At 45.1% G+C, this 21,244-nt stretch overlaps 1 protein-coding gene across 1 annotated transcript in view; it reads left to right on the top strand.

The window, feature by feature from the left end:
- Positions 1 to 485: 485 nt before the first annotated feature.
- Positions 486 to 21,244, top strand: part of LOC138245737 (uncharacterized) — a 28,191-nt gene continuing 7,432 nt past the window's right edge. Inside the window, exons 1-3 of the mRNA XM_069199604.1 lie at positions 486 to 640; positions 8,522 to 8,576; positions 20,422 to 20,570. Coding sequence (XP_069055705.1) covers positions 8,558 to 8,576; positions 20,422 to 20,570 — 168 coding nt within the window. The 5' untranslated portion in view covers positions 486 to 640; positions 8,522 to 8,557. The remainder of the gene's footprint in view (positions 641 to 8,521; positions 8,577 to 20,421; positions 20,571 to 21,244) is intronic.

Genomic DNA, 21,244 nt, shown 5'->3' with positions numbered 1-21,244 from the left:
CTCTAGATCTTAATATGTTGAGCACATTGGTGAGTAGGAGGGAGAATTTGCTAAATCCGGAATCTCTCAGTCACCCCAACACCACCAGACACACCTCTTAAGTTTCTGTCTTGGTCTGGCGCCATACATGGCCACATTTTACAACAGGAAAGTGAGAGATTTTGAAAAACGAATCGGGGGAATGGATTTTCCTCACTGACATACTGAGGCAGATGCAATTTAAGGCGGGAGACAGCTAAAATGAAGCTATTTTTGGCTTACAAAATCGGGAGTCTCCCGCGTGAAACGGGTCTACTTGCATTCATGGGGCGCCACAGTCTGAGTCCTTTTTATTATATATTTTTTTGTCTCTGGGTGCAGTCTGGTACCACACCCTTTGCTCTGCATTCTTAGACTTTCCACTGCACATCTGTAATCGGAAAGGGCGGGATTCAAGAGGCCCTAAACTAGGCGGCAAACACCCTGCTCGCCCTGTTGGTTCACCTTTGGCGTGGAGGGAAGGAGGAGCTGTGTGGGCAGTGCCATGTGTTCTTTCAGGCCCCAGGGCCACGACAGACCAGCTTTTCAGGTCTGAAAACCCGGGCAGCTGCAGCAGGAGGCAGACATCAGTCACAAGCAACAGGGAGCAGCCGACACCCAGGTAACATGGTCTCCTCGGCCACAATTTTCTTCATTGTTATCTCGCCTCGTTTCTGTTCCTTTTGGATGCAAATACAAACGCACCTGATGAAGGTGTTATGCTTGTTGTTTGCTTGTTTTTAGTCCTTCATTATTTTGGCAGACCAGGAAACTGAGGCACCAAGGGAAGAACCGCTCGTCATGTCACCTACAACATCATGATGAGCAGGGACTGGGGCTCGGGCCCCCTGGTTCTACAGGCGATAAAGTAATCACAGAGGCCTCGTCTCCAACTTTCTATGTTTCCACAATGCTCAGATGTTCTCTAGGAAAACGGAGTGCTTACCCTTCTCTGTTACAGCCCTTCTTGTGGAGATTCCGATAATCCACTCGTTGTCCGTAGTTGAATAGGCCTCGGTAGTGCAGTCTGTGCAGAGTAGGAGTTTATGATAATAACGTGCACATGTAAGACTATAGACCGCTTCTTGCAGATCACTTTTGGTAACAATGTACTCGTCTCTATGGCCGGTGAGAGCACCAGTTTCAGAACACGTAGCAATAAATCCCGTGGTATATCATATCACGCGCGAGGACCCCGTCAGAATGACGCCTTTTTAAAGGCACCCAGTTGTGGTTACTAAGGAAAGAGAGGCCAAGAGAAATCAGTTCACCAGGATCTCACCATGGGTGCAAGTAAGCAAGCCGGAGACCTCAACTCTTCTAATTAAACAGTCGATGGTTTAAGAGCGAGACCAAAATCTTATTCTAAGATGTCCACTTTCAATCTATTTTATGTAGATACTCAAAAGCGATGATTTTCTGAATGCGTAATACCTCGAGTAAACATTCAGGTGCCCTGTCCCATGGTAAACGCTTCCTGTAACCCAGGTGCTGTGTGTATATGGAAAGTTCTCTGTTACTCCTGATACTTGTTGTGGTATGTGAGTAAGAACACATAGCACAACTAAATGGAGTACATCCCCTGTAGGCCAAAGGTTATGGAAGCATAGCAGAAAAAGACTGAAAAAGAAGGAAATTCAAGCAGTAGCGTAATTAAACTTTGAGAGCCCCCCTGCAAGGTACTGGGAGGGCCCCCACGATCACCAATCAAACATAATGATTGTTGTAAAATGTGTCTGTTCTCTTTGATATCAACTGTGCTATGAATTTCAGGAAGAAATTGTAAATGTTTTCAGGACACTCTTGTACACAGCTCCTAACAAATAAAAACAGGTCCAGGCTGTCTCGGTAAAAATGGCATGTGGCTTTATAATTTTTTTAGCCTACAGGGTTTCATACTCAAAATGATTAATATGACACTTGAAATCTCAAAATGAAAAGTGGTGCCGGTTAAACCACCAGGAGTTACCGAGTCACACATAGCATGTGGCAACTTGGCAGTCCTGCTACAGAAGTGAATGTGTTTTTCATTTTTGACAGAGCAAAGGAAAGGTAAGCTGCTGATTTACTTTTTCTTAGTCGATCAAGGCCCATGGCTTTCTATCTCAATAACGCAAACAGGCATTGGCAAAGCCAATACATCTCGCCTATGCAAGAGTTATTGGCTTTGGTAATGTGTTTTAGCCATGCTGTACACCACTGTGGCTGCTGTTCAGCATGGCTAAAAGTTAGTGGCGTAAAGGAGGGTGGTTTGGAGAAGTCATAGAGTGTAATGGCAAAGAGTGGAGTAGAGTTCCGTGTATTGCAGTGGCACAGAGTGTCGTGCATTGAAGTAGCATTGAGAGGAGTCATGTAGAGTGGTGCACAGTGGCGTGGCGTAGAGTGTTTCAGAGTGCAGTGGCATAGAGTGCAGCGGCATAGATTAGATTGTTGCATAGTAGAGTGCAGTAATGTGGAGTGGTGTAGGGTAGAGTAGCATAGAGTACAGTGGCATAAAGTACAGTGGTGCAGAGAGTAGAGTGGTACAAAGTATAGTGAGGTAGTGTTCAGTGGTATAGAGTGCTGTGGCTTAGAGTGGAGTTCTGCAGAGTAGCGTGGCACAGAGTGAAGTGATGCGGAGTAGAGTGGTGTGGAGTGATGCAGAGTAGAGTGGTATAGAGACGAAATGGCATAGTGTGCAATGCCACCGAATGCAGAAGTGCAGGGTATAGTGGCTCAGAGGTGCAGTGTTGCAGAGTAGACTGGCGTAGAGGTGCAGTGTTGCAGAGAGTCATAGAGTGCAGTGGGGTACAGTGAATTTGTGTAGAGTATAGTGGTGTAGAGTGCAGTAGTGTTAAATACAGTGGTGCAAAGTAGAGTAGAATGGAGTGGTGCAGGGGTACAGTGGCATGGAGTGACATAGTGTAGAGAGGACTGGTACTGAGTGCAGCAGCATAGAATTCAGTGGCATACAATGCAGAGTTGTAGAACACAGTGGTGTGGATTGGAGTGGTGCATAGTAGAGGGCAGTGGCATAGAGGGGAGTAGCATAGTGTAGATTGTTTCAGAGTAGAGTGTATTGGCATAGAGTGAAGTGGCATAGAGTGAAGTGGTAAAGTGTAGAGTGTAATGGTGTAAAGTGGTGTAGAGTGCAGTGTGTAGAGTAGATTAGAGTGGCATACAGTAGATTGGCACAGAGTCCAGGGGGCCTTGAGTGGTACAGAGTAGAGTGCATTGGTGTAAAGTGCAGTGGGGTGGAGTGGAGTTGTGCAGAGTGGGCGTAGAGTGGAGTTGAGTAGAGTAGGGTGGAGTATGCTAGATTGGAGTGGTGTAGAGTGCATTAGCAAAGAGTGCTGTAGTGTAGAGTGGAGAAGCGTAGAGTGCATTGGCATAGAGTAGAGTGGTGCAGAGGTTGGTAGATAGGCATAGAGTACAGTGGCATAGAGTGGAGTGGTGTAGAAGGCACTGGCATGGAGTGGTTAGGAGTAGAGTGGAGTGGCACAGAATGGAGTATGCATGGTGTGGTAGCACACGGCTATTACAGGCAACACATTTTCAATTGAAATGACCATTACTTTTGCACAGGTATACAGTATAACACAATACATCTCGCAAACAATAATCTGTGGAAAGGGCATCAGCTAATGTATTGATTTGCTTTGATCATATTAAAGTATTTGTTTCCAGCACACTTCGGAATTAACAAACAAATGTGCCTCATTTGTGCTTTCGTAATTCTGATATATTCTGAAATAGTTGCACAGTTCATTTATATGTTGTGTGCTACAAAAAAACATTTACTACCCTCCGTATCCATCAAGATTGTCACATAAATCCTCTCCCTTTGAAGTCAGAGAAAGAAAAGTAAAAGTCATTTCCTTCAGAAGACAGAGCCTGACATTTGACCTCTATCTTTTGAATGCACAGCAAAATGTGACAAGATAAGAACAAGATTTACAGGTTTCTTTACAGAAAGGAGCACTTGTGGAAGAATACAAAGAGGGGTAGTGTGAAAAGGCTTTACTCAGTGGAAAGGACAAACTCACGCTTGACAGCCTAAAACAAACAAAGCCTACAAATAGAAAGGCAGAACATGAGTTACAAACCAATTGTAAGCATTGGGTGGAACACATTTCCAGGGAGGCTTTTGAGTGTCCCAAAGATGTCTTTAGCAAAACACACAGCTGCACTGTCTTGTAGGCCTCAACCTAAAAACAAGCCCAGTCCTTGATGGCCTGGGCCTCTGTGTTCCTAAATTAAGGTGTATGGAAGTAAAAGCAGACAGCTCACTCACTGACATCAGGTATCTTCCCTGAGTGCTACTGAGTGGAATCAAGCAGACACCTCCATCCCAGACCAAATGCAGATTTCAATGCTGTGTCCAAGCCGTTCTGCTGCCATTCCTGGCTCTACGTGTGTACTACCTGCTCGTGTACTGTCTCCCGCCTGTCACAGTATAAGAGCGAGATGGCTGTCAGGGGAACTGCTCCAACTTATTTCCCTCAAAAGTACAAGGAACAGCTTTTCATGGGATATAGAGTGTTTGCAAAGCGCTTTCTTCTGGGATGCAGATTTGGCAAAAAATTCCATTACAAAAATGTGTAATTCATCCTCTGGTTCATGATTAATGCTCAGATCAAGACGCACGGTGCACTTCTAAGTTGCTATATTTTAATTTATTCTGTTGTGCAACTGGCCAGCAGTAGGGTGCCCCCGCTAAAAATTAATGTGAGGGGGCCCTTGACCCTACAGCAGGTGCTACACCGGCCTCCGTTACGGCCCTGAATGGAAGATAGCCCTGCTCAGGAATAGATTTCCCTGTGCCCTGAATGCACGTGCTCGAAAGCAGAAATCTGCGTGAATTTAATGCTGCAGATAGGACCGCACAGAGGACAGGCAGACAACGAGTGGACACAGAGCAAAACAGCAGCTATCGTTGGGTAACATGCCAGAGCGATGGGATAGGGAGTGCCAGGGCCAGTGAGCTGGTGGGGGAAGGCCTAGGAGGTGTGTATAGCCTCAGAAACTGAGAGGCGGATTGTAAAAGAACTGCTTTGTCCTTGCGCCACACAAGGGGGTGCAAGGATGACGCAACTACTGAGTTAGATTTATCAAGCCACGCAAGGCCACCTACGTGGCCCTGCATGGCATGATACATTTAGAGTAACACCACGCAGCGCAAATCATTGTTTTTTGTTAGTGTGCCCCATGGATTTTTGTGTATTCCCAGATTTACCATTACCTGTCGACCTGGGAACTCGTCCAAATGCTACGCATCCCAGTGGAGGGGCAACGAGGAAAAATATCTTGATTTTTCATTGTTTTTCCCTCTTTCAACGTGTGCCGCATTATGCAGCACATACAGAAAGGGGAGAATGCCTCAGAGGATTGTTTTGTCTAGGAAGGTAACCCTTTCTGCACAAAAACGATCCTGTCTACAACCCAGGCATCCTTTCACCATGGCGCTATGGTGCCTGCGTTGGCGCAAGGCAGCACATTGTGTACAAGCACAAGGAAAGGACAAGAAAGCACAGTACTATGTTAAATATGGTACATTCTAGCCCTTTCATACAGTGCTGCAGCGTGGCTTTTTGCGCTGTGGGAGAGTTTGATAAATCTGCCCGAGTAGGAGATACAAAACCTAAACCACAGTTTCTGTTATTAGGTGTGAACGTCACTTCATGTTTCTCTTTGGAGCAATCAAAGTACAAAGGTGGTGTTTCTGAAATTGTCAATTGATCATGCCTTTTGTGAGTGTCTTGTGTCAGTAAGTAAAACTATTGATTACAGGGAGACAGGGGAGTGGAAGAATGAAAAGAGACTGTATTGGAGCAAGGAGGATTGAAAACAGAGTGTGACAACATCGTTTAGGAAAATGAGGAGAGATGGGTGGAGTGACATAGAGGGAAGAAAAATTAACAGAGGTGGAAGGGGGAAATGGATGGAGACTGAAAATTGCAGTGGGTCTACAGAAAGAATGAGTATGAAAATAGAAGGTAGGGGAAAAGAGCGAGGGGATAAGAAGCATTATCACCGAAATGTTAAAGCATCCAAATAGAACTTAAATATACAGAGACAGGTACCCACAAGCCTAGAAGCCACCAGCCAGGATCACATTCTGGAAGCCAGGAGCAAAGTAGATGCAACAGGACCAGGATACAAATTGCTTCTAGTCAGTGCTTTAAATGGAAAAATAGAAGTGCAGGTACTCTGTACCAGAGTACCTGCTTGTTTCTGAGAAGTGCCGGTACTCTCCAATTAAAAGTATTACGTTTTTCTTGAGATGTGCCGGTACTCTCCCTCTCAAAATAAAAAAGTGCCGGTACTCAGTACCGGAGAGTACCGGCCCATTTAAAGCACTGCTTCTAGTAATAGGATTAACCTTAAGGGTATCTGGGCGTCTAGACTGTTAAATACGGAGGGTGGCTTATGACGAACAGCCCTTAGCCTGAATATTTAATCTCGCAAGTTCCAGACCCTCAATCGGATTTGAAGAAGAGAAGTGTCTGGCCGGAGAAGAGCTTTGAGAGGAAACATGATGTTGGAAAAATCCAAGGGGAGGCTCACAGACAGCTGGAGGAGAACAGGAGACGAAAGTCACAGGGCTAATAAGGAACCACAGGACTTTTGCCTTATTGTCCTTGATCTTTTGAAGAGCACTGCCTGGCAGTGGGAAACGAGGAGAGACCTAAAGAATACTTTCTGCCACAATGACTGCTCATGACCATAAAGAGGGGAGAAGAAAGCAAAAGAACAGAAAATGATTACTTTGGGGAGAAGCAGAAAGGTCCTGCCAAGGCAGACCGAATCGATCTGTGGTTGACTGAAAAATATAGAGGACATAGAATCATAGACAAAGAAAGTGGAAAGATTCTATTCAAGCGATCAACATGAAGATTCAAGCATGCCTCTGGGGTTCTTAGCTTCTGCAGATGCTCCCGAGGCAGCAGAAGCACATAGCCAATCAAAAGAGATTTCAGAAAGAAATTTGTCCTGCTGCTCCATCATCGATAAGTGCTGAACAGTCTTTTCTTGCTGCGTGTCCTCATCTAATACCTGGACATCTTGTGAAAGAGACTGAACCGTATGTGATAATAATAACAGGATGCAGAAAAGTATAAACCTGTGACCACCTATACAACCTAGCAGCAGTGGTGCGCCACAAAGGACTAGCGCATCTTGTGTAGAGTGTGCAGTGGGGCGGGGCTTAGATGAAAAGAGATGAGGGGACAGGTGCACAAACAAAACAACCCACAATATTCACAACATGGCATATGTGATGCCAAAAAGACAGATTCAGGGGAAACGGGCATTGGTAAAGCCAACAGTCATGCTGTGCAGCATGGCTAAAGTTAAAAAAATGCACACACCTACAAAATGCCGTGGGAGCTTTCTTTCTTTTCAGTTACCCATCCACGTTGTTTTTAAATGGATGGGTGGGGTCTAAGTTACACGGGCGGGAAACAGCGTCAGATGGGGTGAATGGTGAAGCAACACAAGGGAGGGTGTAGTAGAAACGACAAAGCAATAAAAGAGGGAATGTGAAAACAACAGTGGGGGAGGCTGGAGGGGGCGTGAAGACAATAGCAGGGAGGGTAGGAAGAAAAGCAAGATGGGAGTGGGGGAAAGCAACACCAATAACGGGGGTAGGGGGTAGCAAACTGGCCAGAGCAAGAGGGAGAAGGGCAGAGATAAGTAGTCAGGCAACAGAGAGAAACAAGGTATGCAGGGGAGAGATGTACACAGGAGAGGGCTCAAAAACACTCGCTTTAATGGAGCACTTCACACAAAAAAGTAGTGCTTGAAAGTAAGCAACAGAAGCAGCAATGCCAGCCTGTCAAAAAGATTGCAATGCTCCATGGGAGGGACAAACCCAAGATTGACAACCTAGGACACAAATAACAAACAGATAAATGAGAGTGACAAGCAAAGCCAAACAATGGTAAGTAATGGGCCGGCTCTAAGGCCCTCTATGTTCTTGGTAAGCCGTAACATGTTTCGCAACAGACACAACATGTGCTACCTAGTAGCCTCAACCTAGGAGGCAGGCAGCTGATGATAAAAAGATGTCTGTCATGAAACTGTGACCCCTGCAAGCCTGTTGTCCGTCTGATGGGTAGTTCAGAGACTACAGGGAAAGCTGAATTAAGGGAAAATGAGTGGTTGTCAGACCAATATCAGTTTGCGTTAGGCAACCAAATCTGCCTTGGCCTTCTCAAGAGAGTGTGGGGAGGTTTACAATTGAACATCTCTCAGGTTACCAACGGATCACTCTTTGAGACTGTGTTTTTTGTTTTCTGCTGCATTTAAACTGTTAGAATGGCTCAGTGGACTCAACACCCACTGAAGATATATATGTGCGATGTTTGTGCAAGAGCTGGCTTTAATCCTTGGAAAGATGTCTAAACCTTTCTTTCTTGCAAGTTGTCTAAAATTCGTTACATCCACTAATAACCCAGCAAGAAGTGCTTGAGTTTGTCTTGTGAAGTTACCCACAATAATATTATAACTGTTTACTTTACAGATTACGCAAACAGAGGGCACAAAAGAAGGATCCAAGATGTCTGGGGTTTTTAAATGTAAGTTTGTGTTTGTTTGGCTGTCTGCAAGATTAGTCAGACAAGTGCAACTCCTTACATTCTGGATAAACTGGATTTAGAAAAGCTCGCAGTCTTCATCAGCAGGTCTCTTATGTTTTCTCTTTTCAAAAAGTTTTGTAGTTGAAGGTGAGGTAAACCGTCTGTTGCTTATATTGATTTATGAAATACTTTTGACAAAGTGCCTCGTGCTCTATTTAGTATGGTGTAAAGTAGTTGAATGGAACATTTCTACTGGTGCCCTGGGAGCAAATCATGGAGCTGTATATAGATCGGAGTAGTCGAGAACAAGCTGTCAGAACACAACTGGAAAACCGTGTTTGCTTTGACCAGGCAATTACTCTGGTGACAATAGTAACCCCTGACCTTGTTAGTAGAAAAGAGCATATCCTCTCAGAACAGCAAGTTCTTCAGTCGGGAAATTCTTCATTCTGTCAGAAGTGTTTAGGATAGGGGCTTATAATGGAATCCTAAGGTTATGTTGAGATCCAATATATTATGGTAATTGTAGTATTTTTGTGGTAATATATCTCCTCAGACATTCGATTGACTGCAAGTACTAATACGTATTTTGTTCTGTTTGAAGCTCATCAGAAGAGTGTAGTCCTGCTCCACGATCAAAGGTTAAATAATGGCAAAACACTATGCCTTTTGTATCATTCAAATAACAGCCTGCGCTTCAAGGGGCATCTTCCCTGGTATAGAGCCATAGCACACCGGAAAGTAAAAACTCACACCCAAACAAGTGTGGAAGGATCTGGGGTGTGTTTAAGGACCTTAATAACTTTTCACCTTTTTCTGGCCTCCTTTGTATTGTGGACCTTGCAGAGGTACATTTCACAATACGTCTGATGCATAACTGCAGGTGTCAGTAGCTCAAACTCTCGTCTCACCTATTTTACCAGCTAACAAGTAAACGTGCTGTTGATTCTTTTGTTCACATATTGTTTTTTGTTGGTTGTAGGTTTTGCATGTTCTGTGTTCGAGAGTAATTCAGTGACATCTTTACTTTCTGACACTCTGCAGCCCAAGGCAGAGACTCACTCGAGTTCTCTCCCAGGCCTGAAACTGTACTTGAAGAAAAAATGAAGTATCACTCACTGCTGTGAAGTTGCTAGCTGTGAAAAGGCTAAAACCGCTCGCGGCTGAAGTATGTGACAGCCGTGGGCGAGAGGAAGTTAAACTCAATAAACTGAACACATAAGAAACGTTCAAACCAATCTATTTTTTGCTCACATGTAATCCTGGGGGCGGCAAAATATCAGGGGGCAACGCCCCATCGCCCTGAGGCAGAAACCGCCCCTGTTCAGCCTGTTTTCAGATGTTGATCTAAAAATTCTGAATCAAACCTAAAGGGTGTTCCTACCACTTGCAAATGTCTGAAGAGCTTATATATCCTCGAGTCTTCTCTGGCAATCCTGCAAGAGTGAAATAAATGTCCTTTCCCTAAAAGGATAGGTACCTAGTAATCAATGATTCAGCATTCTCATCTTAGAACGATAAAGACATGGTCAATATGTTGTTTGGAATGCCCTCAAATACTTTTGTTAGTAGAGAGTCCCTTAACACCAGTCGGTTGATTGAAGGTTTTTCGCTACATCTTCAGTTAATTTTATTCCGTTATCCTTCGAAACGTTAAAAGATAGAAAGGCATCTAGTGATTAGTAAAAATGGGAAATCACTGTAGAAAATGAGTAGGAAAAGGGGCTGGATGGGTAGGCCTACGGCCTAGCCTCTTAGTAACACTCCCAGCCATTGTACTGGTGAAAATGCCTATACAAGCTGGTACAACTCATCCACTAATCAAAACTTTTGTATTTGAAGCAGATACACGTTTAAGCTTCAATATACACTCATTAATTACCTAAAATTGTTACTGTAGACTTTTCCACTTTAGTCACATCTCCTTTCCGCATGACTAAAACTATAGCAAGAGTATTTCTACCCTCTGTTAGAAATGGGGTCTCCAGTTGGCAGTGGTTTGCACCCTATCTAAGTAGGGAGCCTCACTCTACTCAGGGTAAGGGAGTCATACAGCTAAAATAACCACTGCTCACCTCCTTAGTAGCTTGGCTCAAGCAGTTAGGCGTACCTCAGAGGCAATGTGTAAAGTATTTGTAGGCCCACACAGCAACACAGTGAAAACCGCGCAGACGTACTCCACACCAGTTTAGAAAAACAGCCAATATTTATCTGAGTAAAACAAGACCAAAATGACAAAAATCCAACATCCACAAGTAAAGATACACATTTTAGAAGATTAAATCTTAGTAAAGCGCTTATAAACACAATAGCTCCAACTGGGGCTATCATGGCATTTTGACAGAGTCATTCCCAACAGTCCAACGCCACTCGTGAGGGAGTGTGGGCCAGTCACGGAGTCGCCCAGACCCTATGTACAGTACCTTGGAATATGATGTGGAGGCAAAGACGTTGCACGGAGTCGGGGAGGTGAGTCATCGCTGGAGCCTATGAGGCGTCGGTTCCTTACTGTTACCGGGGAGGCAAGGCATCGGTTTCTTACTGCTAGGCAGGGGAAGTGATGCAGCATAGGTGGCAAGGTGTCAGTTCTTTACGATCCGGCGTGGTCAATGAATCCAACAGGTCAAGATGCGTGGTGTCGACTTTGCAGTGTTGCGATCACACCAAAGGGCCACAGATACAGCGGAGTCTGAGTCGGGTGTCCCAGATGTTGGGCATACTGCACTCAGGACTTACGCTGATGTGGGACTTTGGAGGAGCTGCAGTGGCTTCAACCCTGTGTTGCAGGTCACAGTCGTGCCCTCAGTGCGGACCACAGCTCCGATACAGGCAGCAGCACGGAGTCGGAGAGCTGTCCCAAGTCACTCTGGAGTTGATGTGCTTAGTTTCTTCTTGGTTGCAGAAACTGGATATGGCACTACTTGGCAAATTAGGACTGGCAGCAAGAGAGCTGAGGCACTGGCAGGGTGAAGTCTTTGATGGCCCTGAGACTTCTTAACAGGAGGTAAGCTCAGTTCATGCCCTTTGAGAACCTTGGGAGGCAGGATGTAGAAAGCAAAGTCCAGTCCTTTCACTCCCAGGACACAAGCAGCAGGCCAGCACAATAAAGCAACAGGCAGAGTTGCAGTCCCTCCAACCATATCCAGCTCTTCTTCCCGGCAGAATGTCCTCAGTCCAGAAGTGTTCTATGTATGTGGGGTCAGAGGTCTGTCTTTGAAGGAGGAAAACTTCAAAGAGAAGTCTTTTGAGTGCACAAGACTCTGCTTTTCCTTGCCCTGGTTCCAGACACACTTCAGGGGGTTGGATACTGCTTTGTGTGAGTACAGGCATGGCCCTATTTAGGTGCAAGTGCCAGCTCCTCCCACCACTCTAGCTCAGGAAGACCCATCAGCCTGATGATGAGCCATCAGGATATGCAGGGCACACCTCAGCTCCCTCTGTGTGACTGTTTAGAGTGAATGTACAAACAGCCCAACTGTCACCCAGACATGTATTCAGCAGACAGGCAGAGGCACAGACTGGTTAAGAAAGAAAAAGCCCACTTTCTAACAGTGGCATTTTCAAACTTACTATTCAAAAAACAACTTCACCTAAAGATGTATTTTGAAATTGTTAGTTTAGAGACCCCAAACTTCAGATCTCTATCTGCTCCCAATGGGAAATTACATTTAAATTATATTTCCGGGCAATGAACATGTTACCTTTGGGATAGATAGGTCTTACAATAGTGACAACCAAAGTTAGCAGTATTTCACTACCAGGACATGTAAAGCACCCCAGTAAATGTCTAACCTTTTAGATACACTGCACCCTGCCCATGGGGCTGCGTGGGCCTACTTTAGGGGTGACTTACATGTAGTAAAAGGGAAGGTTTGGGACTGGAAAATCCCAAGTCAAAATGTCAGTTTAAACCTGCAGTGGTAAGTCTGAGACATGTTTTCAGGGCTACTCATGTGGGTGGCACAATCAGTACTGCAGGCCCACTGGTAGTATTTGACTTACAGGCCCTGGGCACACATAGTGCACTTTACTGGGGACGTACTAGTAAATCAAATAGGCCAATCATGGATAAACCAATCACCAAAACAATTAGACAGGTAACACTTGTACATTAGCATTGGTTAGCAGTGGTAAAGTGCCCAGAGTCCTAAACCCAGCAAAAACAAAGTGGAGCACAGTCCAAAACAGGAGGTCAGAGGTAAAATGTTTGTTGATAACCCTGCAAAAAGGGCCATTTCCAACACTCTCTCGAAAGCTGGCATGTTTTTTGCATATGTCAAAAATGGCCCTTTGCATTAATCATAAGTGGAAATATGCATGTGATATAATTGTGTTTAAACTGACCACCTCAAGGTACATTTGATGTTTTATCACTGACCTCATAGAGTCAGCAGAACATAGCCCTAAGATGGAAGCAGAGGCAAAGAGAAGGGTAACTGTTACAATGATGTTCATACCAGGCTTAAAAGTCTTGATGGTGTCACCACAGTGGTTGCTCCTTCAACACATGAATGTCCCATTTAAAATATGTCAGGTATGTGTAAGATAGACAGTTTGACATTGCTATACGTTTTTCAATTAGTTAAATCTACGGTATTCAATACGTGGAGAATAAGTATATTTTTATAATAAACCAAATAGATTGATTTAAGTTGAAGCACATTGAACAACAAAAACATTTGCTCCCCAATCAGCCCAGCCCACGCTATCCACTCCATCCCACCCTAACGTTCAATGAGGAGTCTAATCATCTACAGACATATTCTCCAGTGCAGAAGACAATCTGTAGTAGCGCCACCATTTCCCCCAAATGTTATCAAACTTTTTGAGGGCTGCCCCTTGCTCTATAAATCGGTTCTTCTTGTTTGGCACACCAGTCCATACCTGATCTCCATAGCACCAGGCTGGATGCCTGGGGCAATTTCCAATTTCTCTGTGTCCCTATTGGCCACCAATGTTTCCAAATCAACCAGATCCCCATCACCTCTCAAGCCTCCAAGGTCCTCTAAAAGCTCCAAAGAAGCTAATTTTGGAGTAAATGTGATAATTTTATCCAAGACCCTGGAGAGGGGTCTAACAACATGGTTCCTCAACCTACTGATCTGCAGACACACCCACAATATGTGTTAAGAAATCAGCCTTAGGGGCAGAGCATCTATGGAAATTAGGGTCTGGTCAGAGGCCAGCATCCCAGAGCCAACATGGTGTCATGTATGTGAGATAGTGTAACCAAATGAGTCTGAGCCGTGCAGAGATAACAAGCTCACGAGGAGCCATACACACCGTCCACCATTCCACGTCATCCAGATCCCCAAGCCAAGTCTCCCACTTCCCTCACAGAAAGTCCAATGCCTCGGGGGCATTGTACCAAGGAATGATACAATTGGGAAATCCCCCCTTTGCCCAAGCCACCCATCAGTAACTGAGCTTCCAAAAGACTATATTCCAGTCAGTCAATCAGGTCTGTCGCGTATCGCCCAATGCATGTCTCAACTGCAGATACCTGTGAAATTGTGTGCAGGGCAGCTGGAAAAGGGCCTTCATGTCTGCAAAGGAGTGCATTTGATCACTCGTCCAGGCGTCATCCTCTATGGTAATTCCAACCATATCCCATAGCCAGAAACCCTCTAATCGTGCCGTATGATCTAGCCAGCGCTCTCTCCAATATGGGGGTCTGTTGAGCCAGTATCAAGGGATCACCATACAAGAAAATGTTTCTGGGTGAGCTCAGGAGCCTGAAGAGGAATGGGCCTACCATACAAATAGTACATCACCCCATTCAGACCCAGCCGGCCTAGTTCAAGTTAGTATGCTGGGTTACTCCACCCATCAGTCATCCAGTCATTAACTACCAGGAGCTGAGATGCCCAATAGTACAATCGAATGTCCAATGGACCTAGACTGCCATCCTAAACTGACCTTGGCAAAGCAAAGCAATACATGGAGGATGTTTCCTCCAGATGAAGGAACAGAGTAGGGCTTCGACCTCAGTGAACCATGTATTGGGAATATGGAATGGAATGTTCTATAAGGTGTATAAGGAGTGTGGGAGTATCATCATCTTTATGAGCATGACCTAGCATAGAACATTAAGAGGGAGAGTGGACCAAGCAGCCAAACGAGCCTTGGCTACCCAGAGAAGAGGAGTAAGGTAAAGGGAATGCAGGAGCTTGGGTACCGTAGATATGTGAACCCCTCAAAAACCTGAAACTGAGATGGCGGACTAGGATCTTATGCCGCCAACCCAATACAGTGTCACCATCCTGCATGGGAATCAGAAGTGATTTGGTATGGCTCACCCAGAGCCCAGACTCGTCCCCAAACAGTGTAAAATCTCCAACACTCGGGGCCTGACACCTGAGGATTGCTCAGAAACAGCAGGATGTTATCAGCATATAAGGTGTTCTGTCCTTCATTGTGTAATTCCACCTCCAGCTCCACAGCTGGGAATCACAACGAATCACTCAGGCTAAGGGTTCTATAGCCAACACAAAGAGGAGGTGAGACGGAGGGTAGCCTTACGTGGTGCCCTGTGTAATTTGAAAACCAGCATAAGAACTATCTTTTAGCTAATGTCACTGGCATGTGCCAGGCTTCATGCACTTGACGAATACAATGTCTCGTACTCCGGTTGGACATGAAGGCGCATTGTTCATGATGGACCAAGGCTCCAAGGATCGGTTGAAGTCTGTTTGCCAGGATCTTGGCATATATCTTGACATCAGCATTAATCAAGGAAATTGGGCAGTAATAGGCGCATCCCAAGGTGGGATGATCTGACTTGGGAATAACTACAATAGTGGCAAGGTCATAGTCTAGGGTGCTTCTGACCTCAGCCTCCTTGTAAAGCTATAGCAAGTGAGGGGTGACAATGTTGCCGAACTTGGAGTAATACTCTAAAGAAAAGTAATTGGGCCTGGGGTCTTCCCAGACTTCAGGTCACAAATGGCCACAAGGATTTCATCCTTTGTAATTGGAGTCTCTAATGCCATGTGTTGGGTAGTTTTGAAATGGGGAAGGAGGATTTCAGATAAGAGGGCTGCGCAGTTTCGCCAGGAGACAGCAGGCGCTAGGCATACAAGTTTTCGTAAAGGTTTGCAAACACATTTGCAATTGCCACTGGAGTGGTCAACGGGGTCCCAGTCTCTTAATTTTTCGTGGGTACGAGCCGTGAGACTACATCACGAGTCACTAACCAATAAAGGGTAGTGCTGCTTTTATCCCCTTGCTCATAGACCCTTTGGGTGGATGAACTCCAGCACAGTCGGGCCTCCTGGAAGGCCATTTGTTGTAAGGGCACCAGATTAATTTCCAACTAATGGCTTAGAGTTTTGGTGGTGTGGGTCACTACTGCTGTCTCGAGGGATAATATACAAGATTTAAGTTCCACTAACTGTCCATGATGAGTCCTGTCTGCATGTTTGAGGTTGGTTTAACAGCCTTTCTTGCCACCGACTGGGTGGTCTCCTTCTGGACCATGCCCTCATTAATTTTAAGATAGGCCTGTAGCTCCCTATCCATGTGGTCAAGAAAGCTGTCATTGGTAAGGAAACAGGCATTAAGACGTCACACCAGATGGCAACAGTGCACAGGCAATCCCAATCAGAGAAGAGGAGAATGGTCTAATATCCCCCACAGTAACATCTTAATTGCGGAAGTGTAGGGAACGTCATGGGGGGGAGGAATATATGGTCAAGACACAACTAGGCTTTTGTAGACGCAGAGAAATGGGTATATGCGCTTCCTTGGGGATGCCATATCTGTCAAACATCGCACAGGCCTGAGGAGTTCATCCAATAAACTAGCATCCTAGTCAGCTTGTTGCATCCACACGAAGTAGAGCAGGAAATATCGACTGTGGGGTCTAGTACAGCATTGAACACCCCCCCCCCCCCACCTCCTGATCAACAGTTTCCCATAGGGCTCCGCGGTGAGATCCTGAAAGGCCTGTTTATGTAGGTGTGGAGAACTGTAAACGCTGAGGATATTATTAGGTTTCCCCTCCAGCTCGCCAATCACCCCAACATATCGACCTAGGGTGTAATGCAGAATTTGGCCAATTACAGGGGGAAATGTTTGTGGGGTAAACTGACCACCCTTCTAGAACCACGACTGAAACTAGAATGATAAACTCAATCATACCCAAATCTATGTGACACTGAGTTCCTAAAAGGTACACATTCGGCTGGTGGCACTTAAAGAACTTAAGGACCCCGGTGCGCTTAGTACCGTTCAGAAGGCTGTTAACATTTCAGGAAAGAAAGCTAAAGGGTGTCATAAAGAGGTTGTGTATCATCAGTTGGTAGTGGCTGGGGTAAGCGCATGAGCCACGACGAACAGCGAGATGCACATATGGAAGCAATTAAAACAAAAGATAAGAACAACAATAAAAGGTACAATCTAAACTTCCCACAAACACCGTCCAACAACAATCGCCCCCCACACTTCCACCCCAGAAGCATCTGTTGCACAACATCCTCCAACAAAACACTCTAAACACAAAGCAGGCTATTTGAGGTGGACCTCCTCCTTAAGTCAGGGTCTTAACATCAGGAGTCAGAGTGCTCCCTGGGTCCAGGGCAGTGACATAGCAAAGCAAAACAGATTAGGGGGCATGGACGGCCATATCCATTAGAACCACAATCATCAGAAAAGTCTCCCCAGGTGGATCCAGAGGCACTGTCTGGCACCAAGGAAGTATGGAGCAGGTCATCAGCAGTCTGAGAATGTCTTAGCTTCGTGTCTAAGGAGTCCAGGGATCGTCGCTGCCAAGTGCGTTTCCCTTTAGGTCTGTGTTTCCTGCTGGTCTGGGAGTGGTTGATAGGTGGAGCAGGCGCACCCTGACCCAGCTCTGCTTTCCCATCCGGGGGTGCATAGCGTCACAGGGATTTCTGTTTGGATGGTCCACTCCCATGTCTCCTCAGCGGTATCGAAGAAATGGAGGGCCTTGAGCTGCGCCATGAAAAGCCAAATGTACTAAAGGGACATCGCTCAAAGCTTCTGTTTGACAGCATCAAAATATTTACATTGTTTTGTGTGGTTTTGGTGCAGTCCATGAAAATCATAATGTGATCAGATTGCAAATTAAGTTTACCTTGGTTACGTGCCTGTCGCAGGATGCAGTGTTGGTCATGGAAATTGAGAATTTGTGAAATGATTGGGCAAGGCAGTGCTCCAGGGGGAGTCTTCTGTGTCAGGGCCTGATGAGCCTGCTCAACAACAGACTAAGGCATCAAAATCCCCTCAGTGATCCAGAATTGAATCCAGCTTTCAATGAATGTCTCTAGGGATGGGGATTCGATCCCCTCTGGGAAACCCACGAAGCACAGGTTGCTTCGTTGGGAGCGATTTTCAGCATCCTCAGCCGTAGATTCAAGGGCACGAACAATGGACATGAGGGAATTAACTTTAGCCTTAAAGTCTGATAAGTCATCTTTGAGGGCAGATTCCCATACCTCCACCTCAGTGACCCTCTCTGCCATTTTGCAGCAATCTTGACACAGGAACACAGTGTTGGATCCCAACTCACAAATCTTGGATTAGAGGGCCTCCCAAGAGGTCTGAATGGCTTGCAGAATCTAGGCTGCGTCTGTGGTTTGCAGTGCCCCTGGGCCCTGGCAGTTTGCCACCTGGTGTTTAGCAGAGTCCACGGGGAAGGTTGTGTATTTGTCAATCTTAGATTGGGGCCCTGTACCTGGAGGTTTGTCCCTCCCTATGATCACCACCTATAATCTGCTACAGATTCAGCTGTCATCGGTAAAGTAATGGTAAAGGTCAGATGGCAGCAATGGAGGAGGAAGCTCCTTGGTAGTTAGAGTATACGCGAGCCATGAACAGCCACATGAGGTGGAAAAGGGACAACTCTCAGCCCATGTGTCCAGTGATGTCGGTCCAGGCAGCACGAGCAGCTGAGGTGTTAAAGGGCAGTCACAGAAAAGAGTCCGTCCAGGGCTGGTCACTTCATCACCGTCTGAAGTAATGGCATGTTGCATCTTCTTGGCTGTCTTTGGCAACACCAAGGCCTCAGACAGGTGTATCGGAGTGGGGGGACATCTTGCCAAAACCAAGCCCTGGCCAACTGGCCTTTCAGGGTCGAGAGATGCAGCATGAGCAGCCTGGCCCCCCCTGCCACCACTCCCAAACCCTGCAGAGGCACCCCAGTGCCCGTAGATTTCTGGACAAAAATGGGGTGTAGGGGTGGTGTTGGTTCAGCACAGGGCCATCAGGAAAGCAGGTATCACCTGAGGAGATCGGGGCCACTACTCCTATCAGGGATCTCCGGCACCAGCTCCAACATGAGGCCTGGAGGAAGTAGCAGCCATGACCCTTGTTTGCATGTCACCACCCACCATTGACATCTTTGATCTCCAGGGGATAGGCCCCAATAAGGAGGGAGGGGAGAAGAGCATGCCTGAAAGGCCAGGTCACCGATGTCAAACCGGTGCCCGGGGTCCTAAACAGAGTTGCCGTTGTGTGAGGGCCCAGGTTAGCAATGTAGGTGGGTGACAGAGGAATTCCATGGAATGTCTTCAAGATGCATCCGCCATCTTGCAGCTTCGACCACACCCCCCTCAAAAATAATTTTTGGTCAACACTTGGTTTTTCTTCAGAAAACATGTGTTTCGCCCCTTGTATGAAACGCAAGCCTGGGGCTTTTTCAAGGCTTTATATTGTTCTAGAGGCTGCACACAAAATTCATCAATATCAAGAAGTAAAAAAGACATACAGTGAACAGGAATGTAGGAGTAAATCATAACACATGGAAGAAAAAACAAATTGGAAAAAATAAAATAACAGAAGAGAAATGTAACAAACAAAGTATAAACTCATCACTCAGTGAGGTGTCAACTGCAAACTGTGCCACCCAATAAAAAGATGTACACAAAGTGACAATTAAACCAAGAAGTCATGGAAAATAATAATCAGTTTGTGGTGGGGTGCCTGTGACTGTGTAGGGTCAGTGATCAAAAAGATGGAAGTAATGTTCCAGAACATAGAGTTATTACTGCGTTGTGGGGCAGGAAATAAGAGTAATTGGTTTGTCCAGAAAATTGAGATTGTAATGCAATCTGCTTAGTTACTAAAGAACTGGTGTGCTAGGTCATAGCTAATGAGAAAAGCAGTCGAAAGATATCATCATGTTCTCAGTAATCGTAAGAAATATGCAGTTGTGTTAGCTGAAGCTGTTTGTCTGTTAGGAAGCTGAAGAACAGGAAAACTTGTGACTTCAGAGAAATCATACCTGATTTGTGTAATAGCAGGTATATGGTTCAGGCATCTGCATAAATGTGGTCAAGATACCGAGAGGGTCAGAGAAAGTAAAAAAAAATCCTTTTAATGGTAGAATTGGCAGTACTAGGAAGAAATTATGTTGGGTGAAAAGTTTTAAAAAGGGTAATTGTAATTGACATAAGGTTAACGCTAACATGCAGTCTTTACACAGACATGGACACTCCACTACAAATTGATTATTACTTTCCCTGACATCTTACTTTTATTTTCACATTGTGTACACCTTTTTATTGTGTGGCAGTTTGCAGCGGACCCCTCATGGAGGGATGAATTTATATACATCTATTATGTACAAAAATGACAATAGCTTTGTTCCGTTTAGAGATGCCCCTCATGTCCATCATTCCAATAGAAGCCAATGTTGAGAGCTTATTACAGTTACTCAGAGGTGGCTTCGAAATGTACTCTGATACCTCAGCCTGCTGCCCTCACCTCCAGCTATCCTCCCTCCCCCTAGATAAAAAAGGATGTGCTTGAACAAATGAAAGCTTTGCTTCCACAAAAGCCAAAACCACAGACTTTTTTAATTCTTGTTTTGTTTTGTGTTTCTTAGTCTTTGGAAAAGAGGATGACAAAGACAAAGACAAACATAAGGACAAAGATCATGACAAAGACAAACATAAGGACAAAGATCATGACAAAGACAAGAAAAAAGATGAGGGAAAGAAAGACAAAAAGGAGAAGAAAAAGAAGGACAAGAAGGTGAGTGAGAGAGCACTCGGGTCACTCCTGGAGGGCTGAAATGTCACAGGTTTAATTCTATGCATCACGTTGCTGTATTTTCTTTTATTTTCTCTGCCTTTGTTTGGCCACAGGACTTACCAGTTCTCCTCAGTACATCCATTTTCACCCATTATCCTTCTGAGAATAACTGCTCTCTTTCCAACCTCACAGGGAGTAGCTTTCTAGTATATTTACCCGCTGAGTATCCAATCCAAGTGTTTTGCCCTGCAGTGCAAGCTCTCACAGAGTATTTAGTGAGGTAGCTTAGACTCAAAAACCACCGTAATCGTGCAAAATGTGATACCAATATGGCACTTGGCACAGTGTTAGGTTGTCATATGAACATTGATTTTTTATATAGACCCCAAAAATCTGACCTCCCATTTTAGTCGTGTGATGTCATAACACAAAGTGGCAGCCACAAAAGCCAGTAAGTTATCATAAATGTAATATTAGTCTTCCAGCATATAATTTTAATGTTTTTTAGCCAAGGATTTAAAAAATGTTGCAATTTAATTGACTCATAGTACACTATGATAAGTATGTAGATATATAGTAGATATACAAAGTGTTCCACATAACTTGCTCACCTCCTTAACTTTTGAACGGCTAAAGATAGAAATTTCAAACAAAAATCATGGTTCATTAAAAAA

The sequence above is a fragment of the Pleurodeles waltl genome, chromosome 7 (assembly GCF_031143425.1).
Source record: "Pleurodeles waltl isolate 20211129_DDA chromosome 7, aPleWal1.hap1.20221129, whole genome shotgun sequence".
Classification (NCBI taxonomy): Eukaryota; Metazoa; Chordata; class Amphibia; order Caudata; family Salamandridae; genus Pleurodeles; species Pleurodeles waltl.
The sequence above is the reverse complement of the archived record's forward strand: the minus strand, read 5'-3'. Positions and strand labels throughout refer to the sequence as shown.